The 22338-nt window shown below is 39.4% G+C and overlaps 2 protein-coding genes across 2 annotated transcripts; one reads left to right on the top strand and one right to left on the bottom strand.

The window, feature by feature from the left end:
- Positions 1–301: 301 nt before the first annotated feature.
- hfm1 (helicase for meiosis 1) lies at positions 302–11795 on the bottom strand (the record flags this gene model as incomplete). Its single annotated transcript, XM_083889511.1, has 37 exons — positions 302–356; positions 1341–1422; positions 1541–1846; positions 2122–2193; positions 2296–2405; positions 2512–2594; positions 2704–2828; positions 2936–3001; positions 3113–3298; positions 3532–3635; positions 3784–3941; positions 4081–4164; positions 4291–4376; positions 4542–4676; positions 4840–4937; positions 5060–5107; positions 5229–5335; positions 5497–5588; positions 5756–5836; positions 5958–6005; positions 6130–6263; positions 6370–6464; positions 6806–6951; positions 7115–7216; positions 7318–7361; positions 7472–7560; positions 8068–8268; positions 8378–8533; positions 8700–8777; positions 8890–9041; positions 9430–9562; positions 9690–9760; positions 9858–9899; positions 10267–10610; positions 10924–11230; positions 11524–11639; positions 11725–11795. 37 exons carry the CDS (start codon positions 11793–11795, stop codon positions 302–304), a joined length of 4407 nt encoding a protein of 1468 aa, XP_083745637.1.
- Positions 11796–13532: 1737 nt separating this feature from the next.
- Positions 13533–21712, top strand: znf644a (zinc finger protein 644a; the record flags this gene model as incomplete). Its single annotated transcript, XM_083890297.1, has 6 exons — positions 13533–13604; positions 15753–18372; positions 18723–19286; positions 19962–20087; positions 20767–20869; positions 21517–21712. The coding sequence occupies exons 2-6, from the start codon at positions 15756–15758 to the stop codon at positions 21710–21712; spliced, it is 3606 nt and encodes a 1201-aa protein (XP_083746423.1). The 5' UTR covers positions 13533–13604; positions 15753–15755.
- Positions 21713–22338: the final 626 nt, after the last annotated feature.

The following is a 22338-nucleotide window of genomic DNA, read 5'->3' as shown; positions in this document are numbered from 1 at the left end:
CCTTTAGTGATTAAAGTCCCTTTCTTTTGACCTGCAATGAATTAAACAGATAGTAGTTTTACTAAGAAAATACATTTAGCTTCGACAGAACTCGTAATGAACATATTTTATTAAACAAGTACTTAAATAAATCAGTTACATTAAGAACAGTTACAACCAAGAAACAACTGGTTTTGTTTATGTTGTGTGAATGTATAGTAGCACAGGTTTAAAACAGCTCTATGACTCACAGTTTATAGAACTATGAACACAAATATAGAGACAACAATGAATTCGTATCAGTGTAAGATGGGCACATCTTCTAAAGTATCCCATCAAATATCCCCAGGAACGCTTCCTCCTCTTTGCTGTTGATGCTGAAGAAGCAGTTATAAAAAAAATAGGGAAATTACATCAATTAGGTTTAATTTAATAAAAGTGTATCCATTCATTCACCGAATAATCATGAAAAACAAACATTTCTATAAATATAAATTATATTTTCGCTACCTTCTGCTGACATGTGAGCTGGTATTGGTTGAGACTCTCATTGTTGAGAAGAAATCAAACCCTCTGGTTGCTGGGGCCGTGCGCTTCTGTGCAGGAGTTTCTGGTGTTTTTATTGTGAGCTCTTCACTGAAGATGTTTGGTCTCTGCACAAGAGGAGAGGTGAGTCCCTTGGTCACTGACAACATTCTAGTTAAAATTAGTGGCACAGGCGCATACACTATATGGACAAATGTATTTGTCCGCTTCACACCAACAGGGACTGTAATTACATATTCAAATACATAAACAGGACTTTAATATGTATAATTTGGAGGTGTTTCTATGTGAATGTGTGCCCATTCATTCTGTAGAGCATTTATGAGCATTCATCCCAAAGGTGCTCGTTGGGGTTGAGGTCTGGTCAGTCAAGTTCTTCCACATCAAACTCGTCAAACCACAACTATATATTCCTAGCTTTGTGTACTGGGGCACAGTCATGTTGAAACAGAAAAGGGCCTCCTCAAACTGTTGCCGCAAAATTGGAAGCAAAGCATTGTCTAAAATGTGTTGGTATACTGAAATGTTAAGATGCCTAGCCCAAAATCTGATTGAAACATGTGAACCAAAAAGTGTGGCCAAATACTTTTGTCCATATAGTGTATCTGTGAATGCACAAACTCACCTTTTTATTACAATCAGGCGTGACTTTATTATGCGGTCTGTTTGTGACCAGGGAGGAAATCACCCTAAAACAATAAAAATGATTTGATATTGGCAACATTTATATGAAAACATAACGTAAATATTCTGTCTGCGATTGCAAAAGAAAAAAACAGTCTAAGGAAAATATGGGCATCATTTTCTGGCCTTACCTCAGTGGTGTCCTGGCAGAGCTTATGGAGGGTTTGACTTGTGAGGAGGTGAGGAAATGTGGTGTTGCTGCAGCGGGAAAGCCTACACATAAAATATACATATCATTATCAAAATGAATATGCAAATGTGATTTTAACATAAAGATAATAACAGAAAATCTGACAAACGAAAAGACAAATCCTCTCTGTCTCCACTTTACCTTGAATGCTGCCAACAGACTTCTGGATTGCAGGGTCAGGATTTTTCAGGCATGTGTCAAACGACGTCTCGCTGGCACTGACCAAGTTCTCATCATCAAAGTCGCCCCACTCGTCCCAGTCATTACCCAGGTCAAAGCTGATTGTCGGTATTTGTGAGGATGAAGCAGTGTCAAGTTGATTGATCTGGTTTGTTACTGCAGGGGACCACTTAGAGTAACTGGAGCTGCTTGCATTGATCTGGTTTAGAGGCTGTTCAGGGTTCTGCCTCCAACCACTCGTTCCGGGCTTCTTCCAGACAAAGGAACCTGAATACAGACGTATTTATCAAAGGATTCAGTCTACTGTGCATGTCTGTGTGTGTGTGTAAGCTGGGCTGTATGTGGATACAAATGTACAAACTCATGAATGCACTGTTCTGTGCTACAAATGTAAATTCCATGACTTGATAGTTAATGATAGTTAATTGAAAATGACTGATAACAGCTCGGAAACCTCTGCCTATATAGTAATAGCATTAGTAGTGCAACCTGCAAAACACTAGTAAACATATCTACTAATAAGTTAAGTTATTTGACAATACTTTGATGGCGTTTGGGCGTTTGGGTCACTTCTTCCATTGCACCGTACATGTCCCCAGAATAGTTGTTATAATCTGATAAAGTGAGAGAGGGAGAAAATGACAGTGAGGCAGGAAAACACAATGTAACTGAACATGTGGTCATTAAATTGCAGTCATTTTCTTTATGTCCCTTACCACGGTCAGAATTGTGCAGATAAACTTGGTCTGCTGGTTGGTCGCAGTCTTGTCCTGTTAGAGTGTCAGAGTGCAGTCTCACTGAAGCCCCATAGTGATTAGTCCCATACCTTCAGATACCACAGAAAATAATATAATCAACAACAGTTTTCAAGAATAAATTGCAGCACTTGTATCGATTCAATGTGTAAAATGTCAGTGTAGTCCTGTGAATACCTGGAAACAGTAGTAAGCCTCTCTTTGGGTTTGTATGCAAACCCATGCATGTTGGCAGACACAGACTCCTCATTCATTTTCATCTGAGGAAATAAAACAGAACATCAACAACACACTTTTTGTGTTTTTGTTTTGCATCTATGTCTTAATTTCTGTATTTTATATCTTTTTGCAGTAATTCAACATCGTCACCTTGAGTCTTTTGACAGGAGTCTGTGCAAGTGTGTCACATCTGCTCCTAAGGTCTCTTAAATAGGAAGGGAAACTAGACTCTTGATTTGCTAACCTCTTCTTTGTCACAGTTACTCCTACTTTACCTTGAGGGAGAGATGACACAGATGCATTCTGATTCACAGACTGGAGGATCATGATAGACAAACGCACAAAAGCACACACAAATTATGACAAGTAAGACTTTTCTCACAGCAGTCGTGGCCACAGAGATCCTTATTCTTGCAGAAGTGGTTGCATTGTCTTTTGTTGCCTGAATCTGCAAAATAATACGTTTGATATCAATCTTCATTTCAAAGTAGTACTATATCTACTGCACATATAGAATTTCATAATTACATCCTCAGTAACAAAGCTACAGTGCTCATGCCTTGGTCTGTGACAGAAGTGGCATTTTCCCACTGAGGCGTTGCCTGATCTGTGGACGGTGGATTCAGTACAGACTGCTGCTGACTCTGTCCAGCACGATCATGTGGTACATTGTAGGGATTGTCAGCACCAAACCTCCTGGCTCCAGAGTAGTATACATTGAAGTTCTGCTGGATGTCCAAGCCCACTTTAAGAGAGGAAGAGACAGTAAGTACAGTAAAAGTGCCTAAACTGCCTAGAGAAACAGTGATAGTCAGTCCAACACAGGATGTGCAAAGACAAGGTGTATACTACAGACATGTAACAGCAACAAAATACATGGTTTGGTTTGATGAATTTGAATGTATTACAAGACTGATGTGAGACTAAACAAATACTGCCCTGCATAAAAAAAGCTGTAGAAAAGATTTTCCATTATACCATATTCTGAACTGATGAGATTGACACTGATCTCCTCTCCTTTTGAGGCCTTTGCCACATCAATTTTCTTTGACCATGTGCCACACTTCATCAGCACCGAGTCCCTGAAAAACAAAGATGGAGGAGGCCTCCTGAAAATGAACTGTAAACTTCTGGTTTCAAATTGTCTTTGTTCTGATTTAGTGACAGATTCAAGGTGAATTAATGTAGACGATGTTAGCCCGGGACACAAATATGTTGTTTTTTTCTCACGTGAGTTTCTGTTGGAAGACCAAATTGTTGTCAGAGTCTCCGATGATCAGTGAGACATAGTGGTTGTCTGGAGCTGTTCTCCTGGAGAGCAGCTGTGTTTGATTTTTGAGGTTCACCTTCACCACAATCTCTGCTGTAGCACAACTGTACCTCGGAAGCTATAAAATACAGCAACAACTTAAGGAAAAACACTGAAGAAAAACACCATCCAGTGACCATCAAATAGAGAAATGTTCTGTTGAATAACATAATAAAATGTACTTTAACCTGTTATAATAACCTTTTGACATGTTTTACCTGCTCCAGTGTAACTTCATACTTTGGGAGACCAATGACAGATTCTTTTATTTGGTTTCCAAAGGGTGGATGTCTGTTGACAATCTGAATCAGAGAAAAATGTGAAAGAAAGAACATCCAAATATTTTACATTTAAACATGTAGTTCAAATGTTTAACTCAAACATTAAGGAGTATATTATATATTATATCAAATATTACACAGACTGACCAGCTCCAGTTCCCTGGCATTGGTTTGCTCTATTTTGCTGAAAGTTGTGAGTCCAGCGTTCACCATCGCCGTTGACAGAGTCTGACCTGAAACACACAGTATGTTTGTTATCAGATCTGTAGAAATGTACATAAACATTAACATTTACCAGAATATCAAACAGATAGAAATCAAATAGAAACATTTGAAAATAATACCATCAGTTTATTCAGCTGGCAAACGTTTTGTCATATGCTAATAGTAGTACCCACCTATCTTTTCCAGCTGCTTGGAAACGTACGGTGAGTTCTCCCACAACTTCGCTCTGAAGCTCTTAGCCAGGATCAGGGAGTTGAGCAGAGCAGAGAAACCTGTGTTGGATCTCTTACTCAGAAACTCGGACAGACCTTATGCAGATCAAAAACAATCAAAGTTTTTTTTTTTTTTTTTTTTTTTAAACTTCTTTTTATTATTTCAAAACAATCAAAGTTTATGAAAACATATAGAATATGTGTAGAATATTATATACATTTTATAAATTTTTCTTGATATACGGTATATGCAACATACATTTGCTGATGCGCAAACCATTCCTGAAGATCTTTGCCGCGTCCTGTGTGAGTCCAAACTCTTGAATCAAGATGGAACCCAGCTGAGCCTGAATCAAGCTAAAGACAAAGCAATGAAAAAATTATTTGAACATGGGACAGTCCACTGTTTCATGAAACAGAATTCCATTTATATTTAATACTGATTATCCACAGGGAAATCTCAGAAAGAATGAACCTACCAGTTCACTTTCATCTCACTGGTTTTGATCTTTCCTTCAATGGGAAACCTAGACACATACATAAAAATCTCCTTTATTACGAACATTGCCTACCTCCATCACTATGTTATTCCCACCATAAAGTTAAATAAAGTTTGTGCACAAAGCTAACACAGATTATGATACTGACCTGATGGTGGTCCTGTTCTTGTCCCTGTTCAAAGTGTTCAAGGGCTTTTTCTCATTCACTCTCAGCTGGATGTCACTGAACTCTCTGCTCTTGGACACCAGCTCGATCTGTTATGTACAAGCATTAAACTGAATACTGTGCTATACAATGCAATGCGTTGCATTAACGTATAGTGAGTTAATTTACAGGAAACCAGTATAACAACACAAAAATTGTGGTTTCAGTTCAACCAAACGTACGAGTCGAGTAGATTCATCAAGAAACCTACCAGGTCAGACAGGTTCTCAGTGCCAGCCACATTGCAGAACTGTTTCATGGTGTCAAAGGCAACACAGTACCTCGCCGTCAACTTGCCGGCCTCTGTTGAGAGCAAAAATAACCTACTTAACAATATTTCATCCACAATATGATGGTCAGTTGTAATAGAACAGCATAGTTAAATGTAGATATGATCCACATCATCAACAAGTAATTTAAAAATAACTCAATAAACATTTTTCAAACTATTTAGACACATTCTCCATTACCTGTTGGTTTGATGTTGATATCTTCATCCATGTTGATCAGACCAATGGACGTCAGAGAGTTGAGGTTCCTTAGACACAGATCTAAAGTGACGATGAGAAAATGTAACTTTCATCTGATTAATTAATTAATTGATTTAATCAATCTAAGAAATGTCCTCCTCTCAATGTGCTTTATAAGTGACCTTCAGAGTTGTAAACACACCTTGTAATTTTCCTTCAATTCCATGTCTGTCTAAGTTGGCAGAGAACCCTGAAATGGGAGGTCAAACACGCTGCACTGACTGATGCTACAACAGTGACATACACATTAATGACAATGAAGCTGGGGAATATTATCTAGACATTTTATACTGAGTTGTTGTTTGAGCGCCCACCATAATGCGCAGGGTTCTTGAGGGCTCTGATGTACAAGAAGGTGGAGCGAATCCAGTCAAGGGCCATGTTGACATCACTGATGGTTTGGAGAACAATCTCGGCATTGAGGTGCTCCACCAGGTGACTGTGTAGACTGAGGGATTGAAGCATACTGTTACTTCTGTCACTTCTACCATACAATATCTCTCCTATATGTAAACTGAAATGAGTAAGAAAAAAGTTCTTACTGTTCACAATACCTGCTCTCAATGATTTCCACTCCATTCATAAGTTTCATATACTTGTCTCTCGTTTGAACTTTGGTCATGATCACTGCAGTTGCTGATGTGTCAAACTAGAGGAAGAAATACAATAATCAAATGCAGAGACTTTATAATAAAGCTAATTTGTATGTTTTAAATCCTATATACATGGTTCTTAAACTATGGTACATATACCACCCATTGTACACAAGCTTCCTCTGGTAGTACTTCAGAAATTTGGTTTTTCATTATCTTATTGAGAATAAATCTGCCTCTGTCTGTAGCTGACTTTGCTCAGCCTATTTACACCACTGCATTTAACACTGGTGATAATGGCGTTACTTTGAGAAATCAATGTTTTCTCAGGTGGTATAAATCATTTGAGAACCACTGGCCTATTTAACGATTTTAAAAAATGTAATTCTCCTGTAACCTGTGGTCTTCCGGCTCGGCCTATCATCTGCAGCAGATCCGCGTCACTGTACTCCTCACAGGAGCCGGCAACATACTGCATCGTGGACTTGATCACCACCAGATGAGCTGGAAGGTTCACCCCCATGGCCAGGGTCCTGGTGGTAACTAGGAAGTAAGACCAAAGTAAGTAAGATTATTAGCATTTGATTTGTTTAATATTTTATGTTTTTTTTTTTTTTTCAATCTGTGTGCTTGAGTTGATGTAAACACTTGATCATGTGGCATAATCGCGTCATCTCATGTGTGTAAGTGAGGAAGTGAGTCTCACAGAGAACAGGAAGGTCTCCCACAGTGAAAGCCTCTTCAATCAGCTTCCTATCAGACAAGGCAACTCCTGCATGGTGGTAACCAACTCCAAACATCACCAGATCTACATTACAAACACAACACAATGTTATGTTACACAGTTTGTAGCAAGAGCAAATACATCAAAAGTACATTCGGAGTTTGTATGCTGCTCATAAGACTCACCTCTAAGTTTGGAATCCATAATAGAGTTTGCATATTTCATCAACCTAAACAGAATTGCATATTAACAAAATAAGTTAGGAAGATTGAGTTTCCAGTTCATTTATGTAAAAAAAATATATTATGCATTATATATGCATGAACATAATAAGCATACCTTTGTTTGTGTTCAATGCTCATGATGAAACGTGCATCCTTGGCCAGAACTGCAGCTGACTGCTGGACTCCTTTCCTGGTCGAACAAAACTACAGAGAAACTGTAATGATTGGACAATGAACAAATCAATAATAAAAGCATGTGATTCCATTATGCTGTTCGAGGGAGTGTGCTTTCAGGGCTTGCCCATCAATTCAACTGTTCTGGATGGCTGTAGCTAAAAAAAAAATTCTAAAATCAGGATGAACTTCAAATCCTTTTACTTTTAACATATCACTAAATGACTATCAAGAAACGAAAATATATTCTAAAGATTCTGCTGGCAGCAAGCAAAAAAGACTAAACACATTGATTACATTGATTGTTACATCTAAACTTAAGGAAGATAATTTTCCGATTCTGTACACCTCCAGAGGGAACTGGGAGAGGATCACTGGAGAAGATGGTACAATTATTTAGCCAATAAATCACATCTTCCATGGTAATGGCATGTGCTATGTTTTATATTTTAATTTGAACATCTTAGGATAGATCATCCCATTATCTTTTTCTGTATAATTAAAAAGCATAAAAAACAAATACATAAACAAACCTACCACCAAAGCTGGCTTCTGGTCAGAGTACGTCTGTATGATGTTGGCCATCTTGTAGTTGAGTGACAGATCAAACTTGAACTCAGTTTGGTTTGGGTTGCAGGGGAATTCCAGCACCACCTTTCTCAGCTTCACAGGGCGATGGCTCTCATCCATCTCCAGATATGTGGCTGGACCGCTCTCATTAGACAGCCAGTCTGCTATCTAATAACAGACAGACAGTTCAAGAAATGGTCACAGGTTGATATTAGAGATTCAGTGCAATCAAATACAAGAGTTAAGTTGTCACAGACTCTCTTTGTCTGGCACTTACATCAGAGATGTTGGGTATGGTGGCTGATACAGCCACAAATCTCATAGAGAGGCCTGTGTCTGGATTCTGTACTGTCCTGTAAGTGTGTACTGCCTTCATTCTGCTCACCACCACCTCCAAGGTGGCACCACGAGTTGCATCTTTCACCACATGCACCTGGGAGAATGAACAGTTTCCTCATACAGTTGAATTCAGAGACTATGAATGAGAAAATGAATTCCTAATTATTGTATTCTATTATTAACATAAGGGAATGCATCTCCTGCACTGCACTCTTGGATGATCATGAAGAATGACGAAAATACCTGATAAATGCACAAACCTCATCAATAAGGAAGAGTCTGACCAGCTGCAGCAGACAGTTGTCTCTCCACTTTCTGGTCATGCTATCCCATTTTTCCTGACAGAACACACACATGCACACAACACACGCACACACACTGCATTCAGATTATACTTTTTTCACACTTTCTATTGCTGGTTTAGGTGAAATGCAGTATAGTGTCACACACAGGTGTGGTCAGGATGATGTGTGAGTCTTGAATCTCAAAGAAGTCGTCGATCTCTGTGTCTCCCGTGAGTTCCTTACAGGTCAGCCCCAGAGGACCAAACTTCTTTGTCCAGTTCTCAAAGCACTGGCTGCACAGAGCTTTGATCGGTGCAACTGGAAAAACATTGACAAGGCCTTACTCAAAAATCAAAACAACAGACAACATAAACATAAAAAGTCAAATGTTTTTCGGGTCTTTTTTATATGATTTCCTTAAATGTAGGTCTGTTGCACAAGTTCTAATAGGTTTAGATTCATGTTATAGTACAACAGCACAAGGTTTGTTTACACTGGCAAAGGGCATTAACAATAAAGCTAATCACATTTTAATTTATTCAAAAAGAGGTGGCAATTTCCACCATGCTAAGTCTAAAAAATTATAACTTTTCAAATACAATGCCTTATATTCAGAGAGTACAAAGAATTATATTAAAGCACGTTTCCCTTGTCCCTTTAATGTAATTGTATTAACAAGTTATACAGGATATTACTGTTGACTCACTATACACAGCTTTGACATCTCTCCAGGGCTCAGATGTCTCCATTAGCAGGCGAATGATGGCCAACTCAAACAGCACTGTTTTACCAGATCCAGTCGGAGCACATGCCACAAAGTTCTTATCTGTGTAAAGAACCTGTAAAAAAAAAAGCAAATTTAAATACACTCCAGGGGACTCTTCCACTTCCACATGGCCGCAGGTTGTAACAAAACAATAAAAATCTGCTGCATACTGTTTATAAAGGGTTTCAAATAATGCTCACGTCATCTAGTGCTTTGGACTGAACGTAGTTGAAAAATGGGAACTCGTTGAAGACAGATCTGAACTTAGATGCTGTAGTTGCATAGTTAAGAGAAATCAAACATCATAAAAACTCCATGTATTTAACAATTTAAAATTGTATGAACCAACACAACAACAGAAAGGATACGGATTTCAGAAACAGGTCGCAAAACTTCACACCCGGAAGAACCTAAAATGTGTACAAGAAATTATATAAATTTTTCATGTAAAGTATAAATTAATCTTCATGTGTAGTCATTTTATTTTTGGTTCAAAATGGCTGTAGACTACAAGGTTACTATAACTGCCTATTGCTTCTATCCTCCACCTAGTGACCAGCATGTTTCATTACACTGGAACGGTCAATGAGGAGAGCTCACCTCATTTTACCTCGTCACACCCTAACACACGGCACATGGCAGCTGCTGCCACAGCTAGGCACAGGCACAATCATTAGCTGCAAGACTTAACATAAGCTGTATGAGTGTTGTTTGGTAGACCAGTGGTAAACTGTGAGCACACGCCTGTCTGAAACTGTGTCAGTGCAAGTGCAGCACCTTGTATGCAGAGCGGCTGAGGGGTCATGGGCGGGACGAAGGCTCTCTTTGTGCCCTTGTCCGGCATCGCTGAGTGTGTCGCCTGCTGTGGGGGTTGGCTACTCGCTGCAAATGAGCCTAGAGGAGGGGGTATAAAGGGGGGCTTTGGAGGGAGAGGGGGATCTGCCTGGCAAACTGTCGTCCATGGCAGCTGAAGAGGAGGAGGCACTGTCACCATGGTAACCTGAGTGAGAAAAGTTTGCGATCTGGACGCTGTCTTGCTGCTGCCACCACCGATGCTGCTGCTGAGGTTGCCTCTGTTTGACGAGTCACCTTCACTGTTCAGCCCCTGAACCTTGAACAAGCTGTTGTGCGGAGAAAAGCAGGATATGGAAGTCAGAGGCATTCTGTCCTCTGGCATTAATTCACGGTGGATGACTTGGCATTTTCTTATTATGAACCACACATTTATTGAAAAATCAAGCCTCCCTATGATTCAGAGTAGTTCCCAGGCATATAATAGATTCCATATTTCATATTCAAAGAAGAATCCAAATGTGAATCAGCATTAGATTACATTTTCGTACAGAAAAGAGTGTGTGCGCAAGTCTTAAAGACTTGCGCACACACTCTTTACACTTTACTTCACAATCATGTGATTATCGTCTTGACACTTGCCTTTTCCGTAAAGGTGGGTCTTTAATGCTCTCCAGAGCCAAACACCTTCTGCTGATGCCCACATGACCAGAGTCCTGCAGGGATTCATCTCCACCTCTGCCACTCTGAATGGCACCCGGAGAGTAATCCCTGAACCCTTCACCTCCCCAAAGGCCATCACATGTGCTGATGCTGCCCCTGCTCTTGGCAGTCTGAGTCTCCTTATCCTCTTTCTTGTCATAGTAAGAATTAGATGGGACTTTGAGGCCATCTGATACTTTAAACTGAGGCAGGGACAGTGTTGTAGATCCAGGTTTATGTGAGAAACCTGTGAGTAATACAGAAAAGGGATAGAGTTTCCTCGAATCGAGTTGTCTGCAGCTGTAATTTAGTTCTTTCAAAAATTATTTGACAGTGATTTGGTAAAATGAAAATCATTTGGAGCAGATATTTAACTATACAAGTTATTCATATGATTAAGAGAACACATCAAACTGTAAGACCCAGATATTGCTTTGTTTTGTCAAAAACAAAGTCAAAAAAGTTCAAATAGGACAGAAACTCAGCAGTTAACTCAAATTTACTCAAATGGAATTAATCTTAATCCAGGGAATAACATACTGGGGACGGTATAGATCGACTCTGCCTCCTCCTGCATATACTGAGTGGCTGGAATCTGAGAAAGGGATGGTGGAAGTTCCAAGTGCCATGGACTTGCCTCCTGGTGCAGTGGCTTTCTATCAAATACAACACAAAGCAAAACATTTGTAAGTTGTTCAGAATAGCAAGTGAAAGGGGAGATGTGCTGTATTTTTCACTCACACTTTGTGGACAATGGGTTTCTCATAAAACAGATTGTCCAGAGGCAAGGAGCAGTCACTGGAGTCCTGCATCTCAATTCAGATTATGTAGTGCAAAAGTGTGGAACCAAAGCGTGGTGATAGATGATAGCGGGGACATCTGTCTTCATCAAGCTTAGTGTGGCAACAAGGCTAAAATGAGAGATCGTTTCAACCAGGTCATACATTCAATACTCACTACCTGCTGCAATACATTGCTTGAGTTGTGTATCTTTAGCTCCAAAACTCAAGTAATGTAGCTAATCTGAATTAAGATTAAAAGTCCAGTGTTTAGTGTATCAGAGAACTACAGAATGAATGACTTTAAACCTATTTGTGTGGTCAGATTTAGTAGCAACAGTGTGGTACAAGAGGGCAGCCCCTGTTAACCAAGGTCCTTGTCTAAATTACATATAAAAATCCTATTCTAATGGTACACAAATCTAACTATTATTTTTTTCAATATTATGTTCAATTTCTGCTGATAAACTCTCCTTAATGTCACACACTGACTGGACCTTTAATTAAGCAGTGTATGGATTTAAGTGATTCAAGACAAAAAACATTCCTCCATGACAGTTTTGGACACCTAAAATAAATAAATATTCAGTTTAACTTGGGTCTATGGTTAGCAATTACACTGCTAATTTGACTTAGGTGTTCTATTCACAATACACAGTAATGAATACTGGTATCCACCTGCTGAACAGCAATAAATAAACTTTGTTTTGTGGTTGAAACTGTTGAGATAACTTGGAATAGCTAGCATTCGTTATATATATAAATCATACACAGCTAGCATCTTAAAAAACAACAAAAAAAACTCTTATCACTTAGCTTTAGCTGCTTAGGCTAACAAGACAGGTCGAGTTGTGTCTTCTTGCCAATCGTTTTTACACACCTGTACAATGAAAAATGTCACTTCCCAGGTATTACCAGGTTTATGTAAGTTAGAGAGAACTCCGTGAACCCGCAGCATCTGGAGTTACAGCGCCTCTTCACAGTGTTTTCACAGACCGCGTCATTCTTCTCTAACAACTTTATTCATTAATGCAGGTTTCATAGTGACTGACAGCACTGTACCTGGACTTAATAAATAAACACAAATATAAGCTGCTGCTGAATTTTAACATGATATTATTTTTAGGAACTTGTAACAGATGGCTATGGTGCACTACATTGCTGTCAAGTGTGTGTTCAAACGCACTGTGAATGCTTTCTCCACACTGAATTGTCGTGGACTTGCTAACTACCGGCTAGGAGAGCAACAAAGACCTCTGACAAGAGAAGACAACCATAGGGGGGATAATGGTAAAATCTCTGTACTGACGGGAAATCCTTATTCGTGCGTCAATGACAAGTTTAATTGGCAAAACCAAACATATTGTTCAAAAAGAACAAACCAAGTATAACTTGTAGTTCTGCTTAATTTCTATAAATAAAGTGGCAATTCACCGGTGTAAAGCTTTCAAAACCTACAACCTCAAAGAAGAAACACTCATTAACTCATTTTTTATGCCTCCTATCTGGAGTCAACCATTACAAACCTTTTGGGGGGGGACATGGCGCCGACTCTTGACATTACATGGCGAAATTATACGAAATAATGACTTGATTAACATTTTAAAAATAACTGCGTTATGTAATCGATCTCACAATCAGATTTAGTTATTAAAATGTGTATTTTTCCTCTTGTCGCTGAATAACAGTATGCATTTACGGTTCCCCCTACAAAACGAGTGATTTGGCCCACACCAGACCACCTCAGAAAATGGCGACTGTGAAATAGATGGAAGACGAAAGTAAGAAATTATCCAATGCAGCGTATAAATTGTTCACTGTCTTCATCCACACAGCTCAGAGGTAACGTCGTTTTGTTTTTCATCATTTTACTCGTATCCGTATAGTGAGCAGCGAATTACGATTACCATTAGCTGTAGCTTAGCCTGAGGAATAGGTTTGATATGGAACAGCCTTAATGGAATGGTCTGCAGATCCTGCAAGCAGCATCCAATATGCCAGCGTGAAATGAACGTCAAATAAATGCAACGATATCTCGTCAAAGTTTAAATAACACAGTTTGCTTTGAAACGTGCTCTGTTGACGCTCTGGGAACGTGCTCCAACTATTGTTAGATGGCATATAAACGAACAACTGAGCTTAAAGTTTTTTAGCTCTGTACAAAATCAACAACCGGCGATTAAAAGCATTTGACGAGGTCCATCCGTTAACAGTTTCGATGTTGTCTTTTAGATGATTTCACACCACTGCCACAGTCAAAGTGTCACTTGGTATGACACTTTTATTGCCCTTCAAATCTGAGGCATTTCACTCCTGACCTTGTGGCATTAAAGATGACCATAATTAATCATCTCACCCAATGTCAAGTATTTTTAGCTTTATTCATTTTGACGTTGGTTTTGATTTAGCTAAGGAGGTAGCTCTGGGGACACTAAAAGCAACTACATTGTACTTTTGTCATCAATCAAGCTAATTTAAAAAGGCTACAGTATTATAGCAAATTTTAAGTCCTAAATGAAGATTAGTATTCAGTATTGGAGTTGTAAACTCTTTCAAATACTGTCAAGACTTAGGGCATTGTTTGATAAAAGTATTAAACAAATGACCCAGTTAGGTAAATATCTCAACATTGGTCGCGTTTACGTGCACAGTTTAATCAAGCTAGGGGCCATAGTCCGAGCAAGACAGGCAATCGTACAACTTGCAGATTCGTGTAGGAGAAAATGTATTTATTTGGCCGTGTACGTCTGACTCCGCCTCCATAGGTGGCGCTGTATCTCTCTATGAGCCAGTGCATATAGAATCAGTTTCCTGTTGAGCTTTACGTCACAGAGAAACAAAAAGCGAGCATTGAGATGGATCGCGTTGTGGTTCTGTATGTTTCGTTCTTGCTGTACATGTTAATCGGGATACAAATGAGATGGAGCATGGTTCTTTTTTTCAAAAACCCAATATAGTGCTGGTCAAAAGAGTTGAACCTGACGTTTGAAAACAGCAGTACACAAACCAGTGGTTGATGTGACAAATGAGTTGCTAATTGGATCATTATACCAAGATGCCATATGCGCCTGTATTTCCTGTTGCATGCCCCTCAACATTTTATCTTGGTACAAGTTGGGTTCGATTGCCTAAGCGGGATTTGTTGTTGGTCAGCACTCTGGCTGCGATTGACACATCTAATGAGCCTTTTCCACTACGGTCCCAGCTCCCCTCAACTCACCATGGCACGGTTTAGGTTGGTTTTCCACTACAAACATAGTCCCTACTCAAAGTGGGCGGAGTCATAAGTGCATGGCTGCGTGAAACTGCCGTGTAGTAGTAGTTTTACACGCGACACACACAAACGAGTGACCGACTTGTAATGCAGTTGTGGTCAGTGTACTGAATTATTAGAATCAGTTAATTAAAACTATTTGTTCAGTACTTCCTCCATGAATGGAAAAGAAGACTCAGTCTGACACAGTCACTGGTCTGAAATACAACGACAGGGTTTGTGATGCAGCTTGCCATTAGCGTGATTAGCAGTGCTGTCGCTACCAGATTCCTCTGTTAAATATTGAGATTTTAGGCATTTCCTTGGTAATTGTTGGCCGTTTTTAGGATTGTTACGCCGTTTGAACTGATCTACAGTTCGGCATTGTGCGGCTTAATTCTTGTGTTGGACCTCTCTTCCTGTGACGGCACGCTGACCGATCAGTGGCTGGCAGTCTAGCGACATCATGCATAGTATCGCTTCAGCTCGCTTGGAACCTTGCAGAGGTTCAGAGCAAGTACTAAAAAAGTACATGGTACCAGGTACTTTGGTAGTGGAAACACAACTTAACCATACCTTGCTAAGGCCAGGTGAGTTGAGTCGAGTCAAGTCAGTGGAAACGCACCATAAGGCTGTACCCAAAAGCGGACCTATTATTACTTCTTTGCTTTTGGGATGCCCCAGTTTTACATTGGACTCTTGCCAATTATCTTACAGGCTTTACTTCTCTTTTCCAGGCCATGGCAGCTGAAATGTCATGTCTGACATGTGTTGATGAAGATGACAAGGGTGCTGATTCTGAGATCAATGCCCTTTCGCTCCTGCAAGTGCCAGTGAGAATGGCTCACGATTCAGCCTCTTCTACTGATTCTTTTAGCAAGTGCTCTCTGAAAGAAAACAATGTCCTCGATGTTCTGTCAAACACTGATGTGTTGTCTTCAGTTGGCTTGGGAAATGGACCTTCTTCACATCAGGCTACACAAGCCAATGAACTCAATAGCATTTCCATGGAGAAGGAGGAAGAAAAGAGCATCACTCCACTAAAAACTGTGCAGGAAATTGATACTGCTGGAATTTGGGGCTTTGATGCAGACTCACCTGAGAACACAATGGATAACGTGGATAGTGCCGAAAACCTTCATTGGGACCCTCACAAAGAGTTTATGCAGTTTCTGTGGGAGAATGGGGATTCTCCTTGTGAGGAGCCAAAAGGGGATAGTCCTACGAACAGCCAAAGGAGAAGGAAGAGGAAAATGGACATGGTTGTCATGGTGGATCCCTCAGAAGACCTTTACCCTGATCTGAGCCACAAGTCATCTGAGGAATTGTCTGATGCTGAAGACCCAGTAGACTCCAGTCCTGGCAAAAAGGTTGAGAACTCAAGGAACGTCCCTAATTCACAGTTGTCGCCAACAGAGAAGATTTCCAAGTATCCCAATGGCACTGTAAAGGCAATCAAGGAAATTCTTGACAGTGCCCCAACAAAAAATTCACACTTCAACAATATGAGTCAAGAGCTTTCACCATTGAAGGGGAAGTTCACAATAAATCCACATTCTGGAGAGAAGTCGTCAAGTTACCCTTGCTCAAAATGCAAGCTTGTTTTCAAGAAGGAGTATCATTTGCATAGTCATATGAAGTCTCATGGTGAACCAAAGCCTTTTATATGCTGTGAATGTGGACAGTCATTCAGACAAAGTGATTCACTTTTAGAGCATATGTCCATCCACCAGAATAAGAGAACAAGAGTCAGTGAAGAAATCAAAGACAAGAAAAATAAGGCAAAAGAGTATAAAAACAGGAAGCTTTTCTGCCCTCAGTGCTCATTTGGAACAACTTGCTCAAACGCATTTGTTCAGCATGCAAAATCACATGAGAAAGACAAGAGAAAGTTAAAATGTCTCAAATGTAGTTTCGTGTCGATGAGTGAGAGTGAGCTTCGGAGACATTACATTATGGGGCACACGGTTATTACGGATAGGACCCGGATCAAGAATGGTGATTCTGGTACATTTTCATGTAACATTTGTTCTTATAAAGTTTTTAGCAAAACTGTTTTCAGGAATCACCTTCTGCTACGTCATCAGCTAACAGTCGAGGAATATGAAGCGAAACAACTTTCTGAGAAAAATACGACGATCCAGAATGATCACTCTGAACCCTTCTCTTGTTACATTTGTTCTTACAGATGTTTTAGCAAAAGTGTTATGAAGTATCACGTACTGCGACGGCATCGACAAAATTATGAAGACTATGAAGCTGCACAGGCTACTCAGAAAAAGGCACAGCCATCTAAGGAGCAGCATGTACCCACCTGTAAAAGTCCTGTTGAAAATGCACAATTTACTTCTAAGATCTCGTTTAGAGAGCAGACCCCTTCTAAAATAGCTTGTTCTCCTCCTGAGTCCAGTGACCTTTCAGACTTATTCAAAAATAGCAAGATTAAGAGAGGTTTCAAGTCTCAGCTAACAGAATCGAAGCTTGACAAATCCATCAATGTTCTCTTGTCCAGACAACAACATGGAAAAAAGACTTCTGAACAAAAGGAGCAAAGCAATAATTGCAGAACTTCTGCTCATGATTCCAAAAGTGAAGACGATGGTTCTTGTCAGTTTCCAGAATCACTGACTGTCAAGGTTGAAGATTTCAGTTCATCCCCAAATGGCCATTCCATGACCTCTGGGGCAGCTGAAACATATCTCAATAATAGAAGTGAACGCAAGGTAAATGTAAATCAGTCAAGTGTGAAAAAGTCACCATCTAAGCGGAAGATGTCAACCCCATATCACAACACATCCGATCAAGACTCAAGCATTATCTTATCAAACCCCTTTCCAAGTCCCAAGAAAATAAACCAAGAACAAGTGGAAGACTTTGATATTCTCCAGTTTAAAGATGCAGATCCCAATGCCAACTGTTATGACAATGATCTCGAGAAACAAAAACAAAATGTCATCTATACGTATAGCAGAAGGATGTCCATGAGGGGGGCTCTGCAGGCGTCTAAAAGGCTATTTGAGAAAATAAAGACTGAGGAGCATGAACAGTCTGACCCTGAAATCAAAGATGAATGCATCGAAACCGAAATATCTGAAGAACCATTTGACTCCCACCAAATACCACTGGAGGATTCCTTCGATGATTTATCAGAGCTGGATTCGGACCACAAGAACTGTCCATACTGCCCTGCGGTCTTTGAGTCAGGAGTAGGATTGTCCAATCATATCAGAGGACATCTTCATAGGGTTGGACTAAATTACAATGCACGCCATGTAGTTTCTCCTGAGCAGGTGGCTTACCAAGACAGGAGGCCAAGAATTAGACGAAAGATTTCCGCATTACGGAGATTGAAGAAAGGTAATTCACTATTTATTACATGTATACGTATTGAAGATGAACATTGTTTTAAAATAATTTAGCTTTTGTATTTGCAGCGTAATTCATTATTATTGAGCCACGAGTTTGCCGAGGTCTTTTGATGCCCCTGCTAAAAACATCACTTAACCTGTTTTCAAATCCACTTACTCTGCAGTTTCCGCTCATACTTAGCATAGCTGTATGCATTTTTTGGGGGGGTAAACCCAAACCCAAAGTGTTGTAAACCCTACATTTAAACTGCAGTTTTCCCTTGCTATCAACATACTTTGAATGTTGGAATCGTACCACTCTGTACTATTTTTCTAAAAATCTATATTTTGTCCTCTCAGCTTTACAGATGGAGTCAGATACTGAGACTGTGACAAGTATTCACTCCTGTCCATTATGTGGAGATTCATTTGATAACAGGACTGGGCAGTCCAACCACATCCGAGGCCACCTGAAAAAGCTCGGTAAAAGCATGGCAGCAAAGAAGAAATCCCCATTAGTTGTACTCCGTGAATTGATGCGTGACAAGAAGGAGTTCCAGCGGGCTCTTCAAATTATTGGAAAGAGACGGAGCCATTTCCAATATGGCGCTTCACCAAAGCTGTCCGATGCCGATCGGTTCTCTCCACCCCCCATTGGAATCCCAAAAAACAATTCTATTACAAGCATTTGCACTGATGCCAAAACACTGTCTACGTTTTCTTTAGAAGATATGAAATCTGAAAGAATGCAAGAAGAGACCAAGCTGGATGTCTCTTCAACTGCCTTGATAGGAATTCTCAAGAGAAGAAAATGTCAGGAAGACACAAGACTAAAGGGATCCCAGATCTCTAAAAACATGTTAACGGTTTCTTCAAACTGTGAGCACACATTAGAATCAGGAGTTTCAGCGTCATTCATATCCGGTACGTACGTTTCAGTTTGTATTGTGTTTGGACCAATTAGTATTACCTAGAATGCAAATCTGTGAACATATGTTCTTTTAAAAATTAAAAATACAATTTTTGCACAGTTATAAAACAGTTAATAAAATGAGGACAGGTGAAAATCCACTGTTTACGCCGGTTGGCACATAGGGCAGCAACAAAGTATACACCTGATTGCAAGCAGCTAAAAGAAGCAGAATAAACAAAATAAATAAATGAAATAAAACGGTATATTTATGTACCTCAAATTTAAAAAAAAAATCAACATATAAACATCACATTTTGATGTACTAATGAAACTTCAAAGTATAGGCACATCGTAGTCATCAGAGCTGTAGTTTTGAAAGTCTTCATGCAGAATTTGACTGATTTGTTTTGCTTGCCACCACCAGTGAGAATGTGTTAATTAATAATGGGTCATTTGTAATGCGCTTTGGGTGTCTAGAAAAGCACTCTAGAAATGTAATGAATAATAATAATATTAATAAATGTCAGATGAAAATTGATACTAATGTAATTTAAAGGATTTTCTATTTGAAAAAGTGACATCCTCGCTAAAGGTTTTAGGTAAAAATAATAATTTCACAAAAAACACAAATTAACTTCCAATTATGTCGGTTGTTTGTTTTTTGTTTGTTTGTTTTCTTCTTCCAGAGAAAGGCGAATTCAACAGGAAAGTGTGTGTCCATTGCAATGCATCTTTTCACAGTGGAGTTAGTTTGTCTAATCACCTCCGGGCTTATGCAAAAAGAAAAAGGACAGCCTTACTTGACGGAACCAGTAAGTAACATCAATGCAAGTAAAACAAATAAGTAAACTGTGTGTATTCATTCTCCTACAAGCAGTGTTTTTTATTTGTTGTAGCAAAAAGCAAAAAAGCAAAAAACTGGTTCTGTTTACTGACACTCTGTTGCAGCTTTTCTTTATAATTATTATGCTGCGGGCCTTCGTCCACAATGCAGAATGTGATGACGCCAAATCAGTTATTAGTTATCATATTGATTTTTGCCATCGTGATAAGTTTCTCCTTGCCGTCAAAAAGTAAGAAGTTGCAAAGATTTTAATTGGGGGGGATATGTGGGAGAAGGAATCCCCGTGGGCACAGATCATGAGTTCACAGATTGAAGTTATATCTTGGTAATTACCATGTTTTACATAGGGTTCACCTTTTGAAATTTCCATTAATAATATATATTTAAATAAGCCTCAGTGCTCAACTAAATGCCAGATCTGCAGAATGAAGCTCTGCGTCTGCCAGGCAGAAACTGTTTCCTAGTAAAAGCCTTGTTGGAGAAAAATTAATGGATTCAGAGAATCAAAACGCTCGTGCTGTTATCTGTAGCATATGCCTTGCCTTACAGAACTAATGGTAGTTGCCCAATACTTCTGTCCATTGAAGTGTTATATTGCCAGGGCTGTGAAGCTTCTGTAAATAAACTACGTGAATTCTGCCTTTCAGCATTTGACTGTAAAGCGAGGAGGCAGCGCTCGAGACCTGGCTCTAAGAAGAAGACACTGCCGTTACTACAAACCCCGGAGGAAATGTACAGGCTCACCTGCAGGTACAGTGGTGGTGTTTTTGGTTTTTTTGTTTGTTCTGTTTTGAACCGTTCTTATAGGGGATACAGGTAAAACATAAGCAATAAGGTTACATGGTAACTGCAATCTCAATTGAAAACATCTTTGAGCGAAAGTTACCAAAGTTTCAGGAACAAGGAAACGCAGAGCTGCACTTATTTTACACTGCACTCAAGTATAAACTCATGCATAACTGACCCACTGTCTGTTTTATCTTTTATAAACATTTGAAACCAATTACATCTATTTGGTCAGTCATCGTATGTCGGTAATAGGTGGAGATTTAAAGTGACTCGTAACAGCGTCACAAATGAGGGGAGATGACAAGGCGGCAATAACAGGCTGTAAAAGCATTATCCGTGTTACATATCGCAGAATGGATTTATGACGAGTCAAAGCAGCTTTCACATCAGCAACATGGCTTTTGTTTTTTTCAGAGGTTGATGCTAGAGCAAATATTTGGCATTTATGCTCGACACTGTGATTAATTTTAAATGCACTTCTGGAAGGATCAGAAGCTTGACTACTGTATATGATACACCCCCAAGTTCTGTTTTTTACAAAAGTGCTGTAGACACAAATGCAGAAATTGAAAGGGGGATAAAACTTAAGTGTCTCTTTCTCTTCACAGGTTCTGTGACCTGGTCTTCCAAGGTCCGTTGTCAGTCCAGGAGGACTGGATTAAACATTTACAGAGACACATTATGAACACTAGTGTCCCTCACACTGGGCTGGGCATGGTAGAGGTCGCTTCACTGCCCATGGACCCCCAAGCCCTCAAAAGTGATCAAGACAGCTCTCCGACACCCACACATGCTGCCTCGTGAAGCCAATGGGGATCCTTTTTATTTCACTAGACTCTGTGTATGTACATTGGATGTTCTTTCACTTTTTTTTAAATGATGATTAAAATACTGGCCAAAAGTACAAGATTACTCAGTGATTGAGGTATTGTACATGTACTGGACACTTGGACAGATGAAAATTAATTATTTTGGATAATGTTACCTTTTTCTGGTTTAACAGTCCATTTTTGGGAATACAATTCCAAATGGACAGAGTGTTTTCTTGTTTATGCAGTAATGTAGTGTGGAATCCATTTTTAATGAAAACAACTTTTACCTCAGATTTTTCATGGTTTGAGTCTGTTTTTGTCATGGTTTGGGAGCACCTTTTTTTTGTTTTATATCAAAATATTCACATTCGTAAGATACATATAATCATTTCTTTTATACTGCATCATGTTTAAATCAGACCCCACAATCTGTTTCTAGGTCACAGAGTTACTGAGATGATCACTTCAACTGAAAAGCGATAGCATCTGAACGCTTGTGACAAAGTGAAGTTCAGAAAAATAGAAATGTCTGCGAACATGTTATGCATAGAAAGTGTTATTTAGTATTAGTAACTGCAATGTTCCTAATACAAGTTCAAAATCAAAACTGAAGGTGGT

This window comes from Microchirus variegatus, assembly GCF_963457635.1.
Source record: "Microchirus variegatus genome assembly, chromosome: 5".
Classification (NCBI taxonomy): domain Eukaryota; kingdom Metazoa; phylum Chordata; class Actinopteri; order Pleuronectiformes; family Soleidae; genus Microchirus; species Microchirus variegatus.
This window is presented reverse-complemented; position numbering and strand designations above follow the sequence as displayed.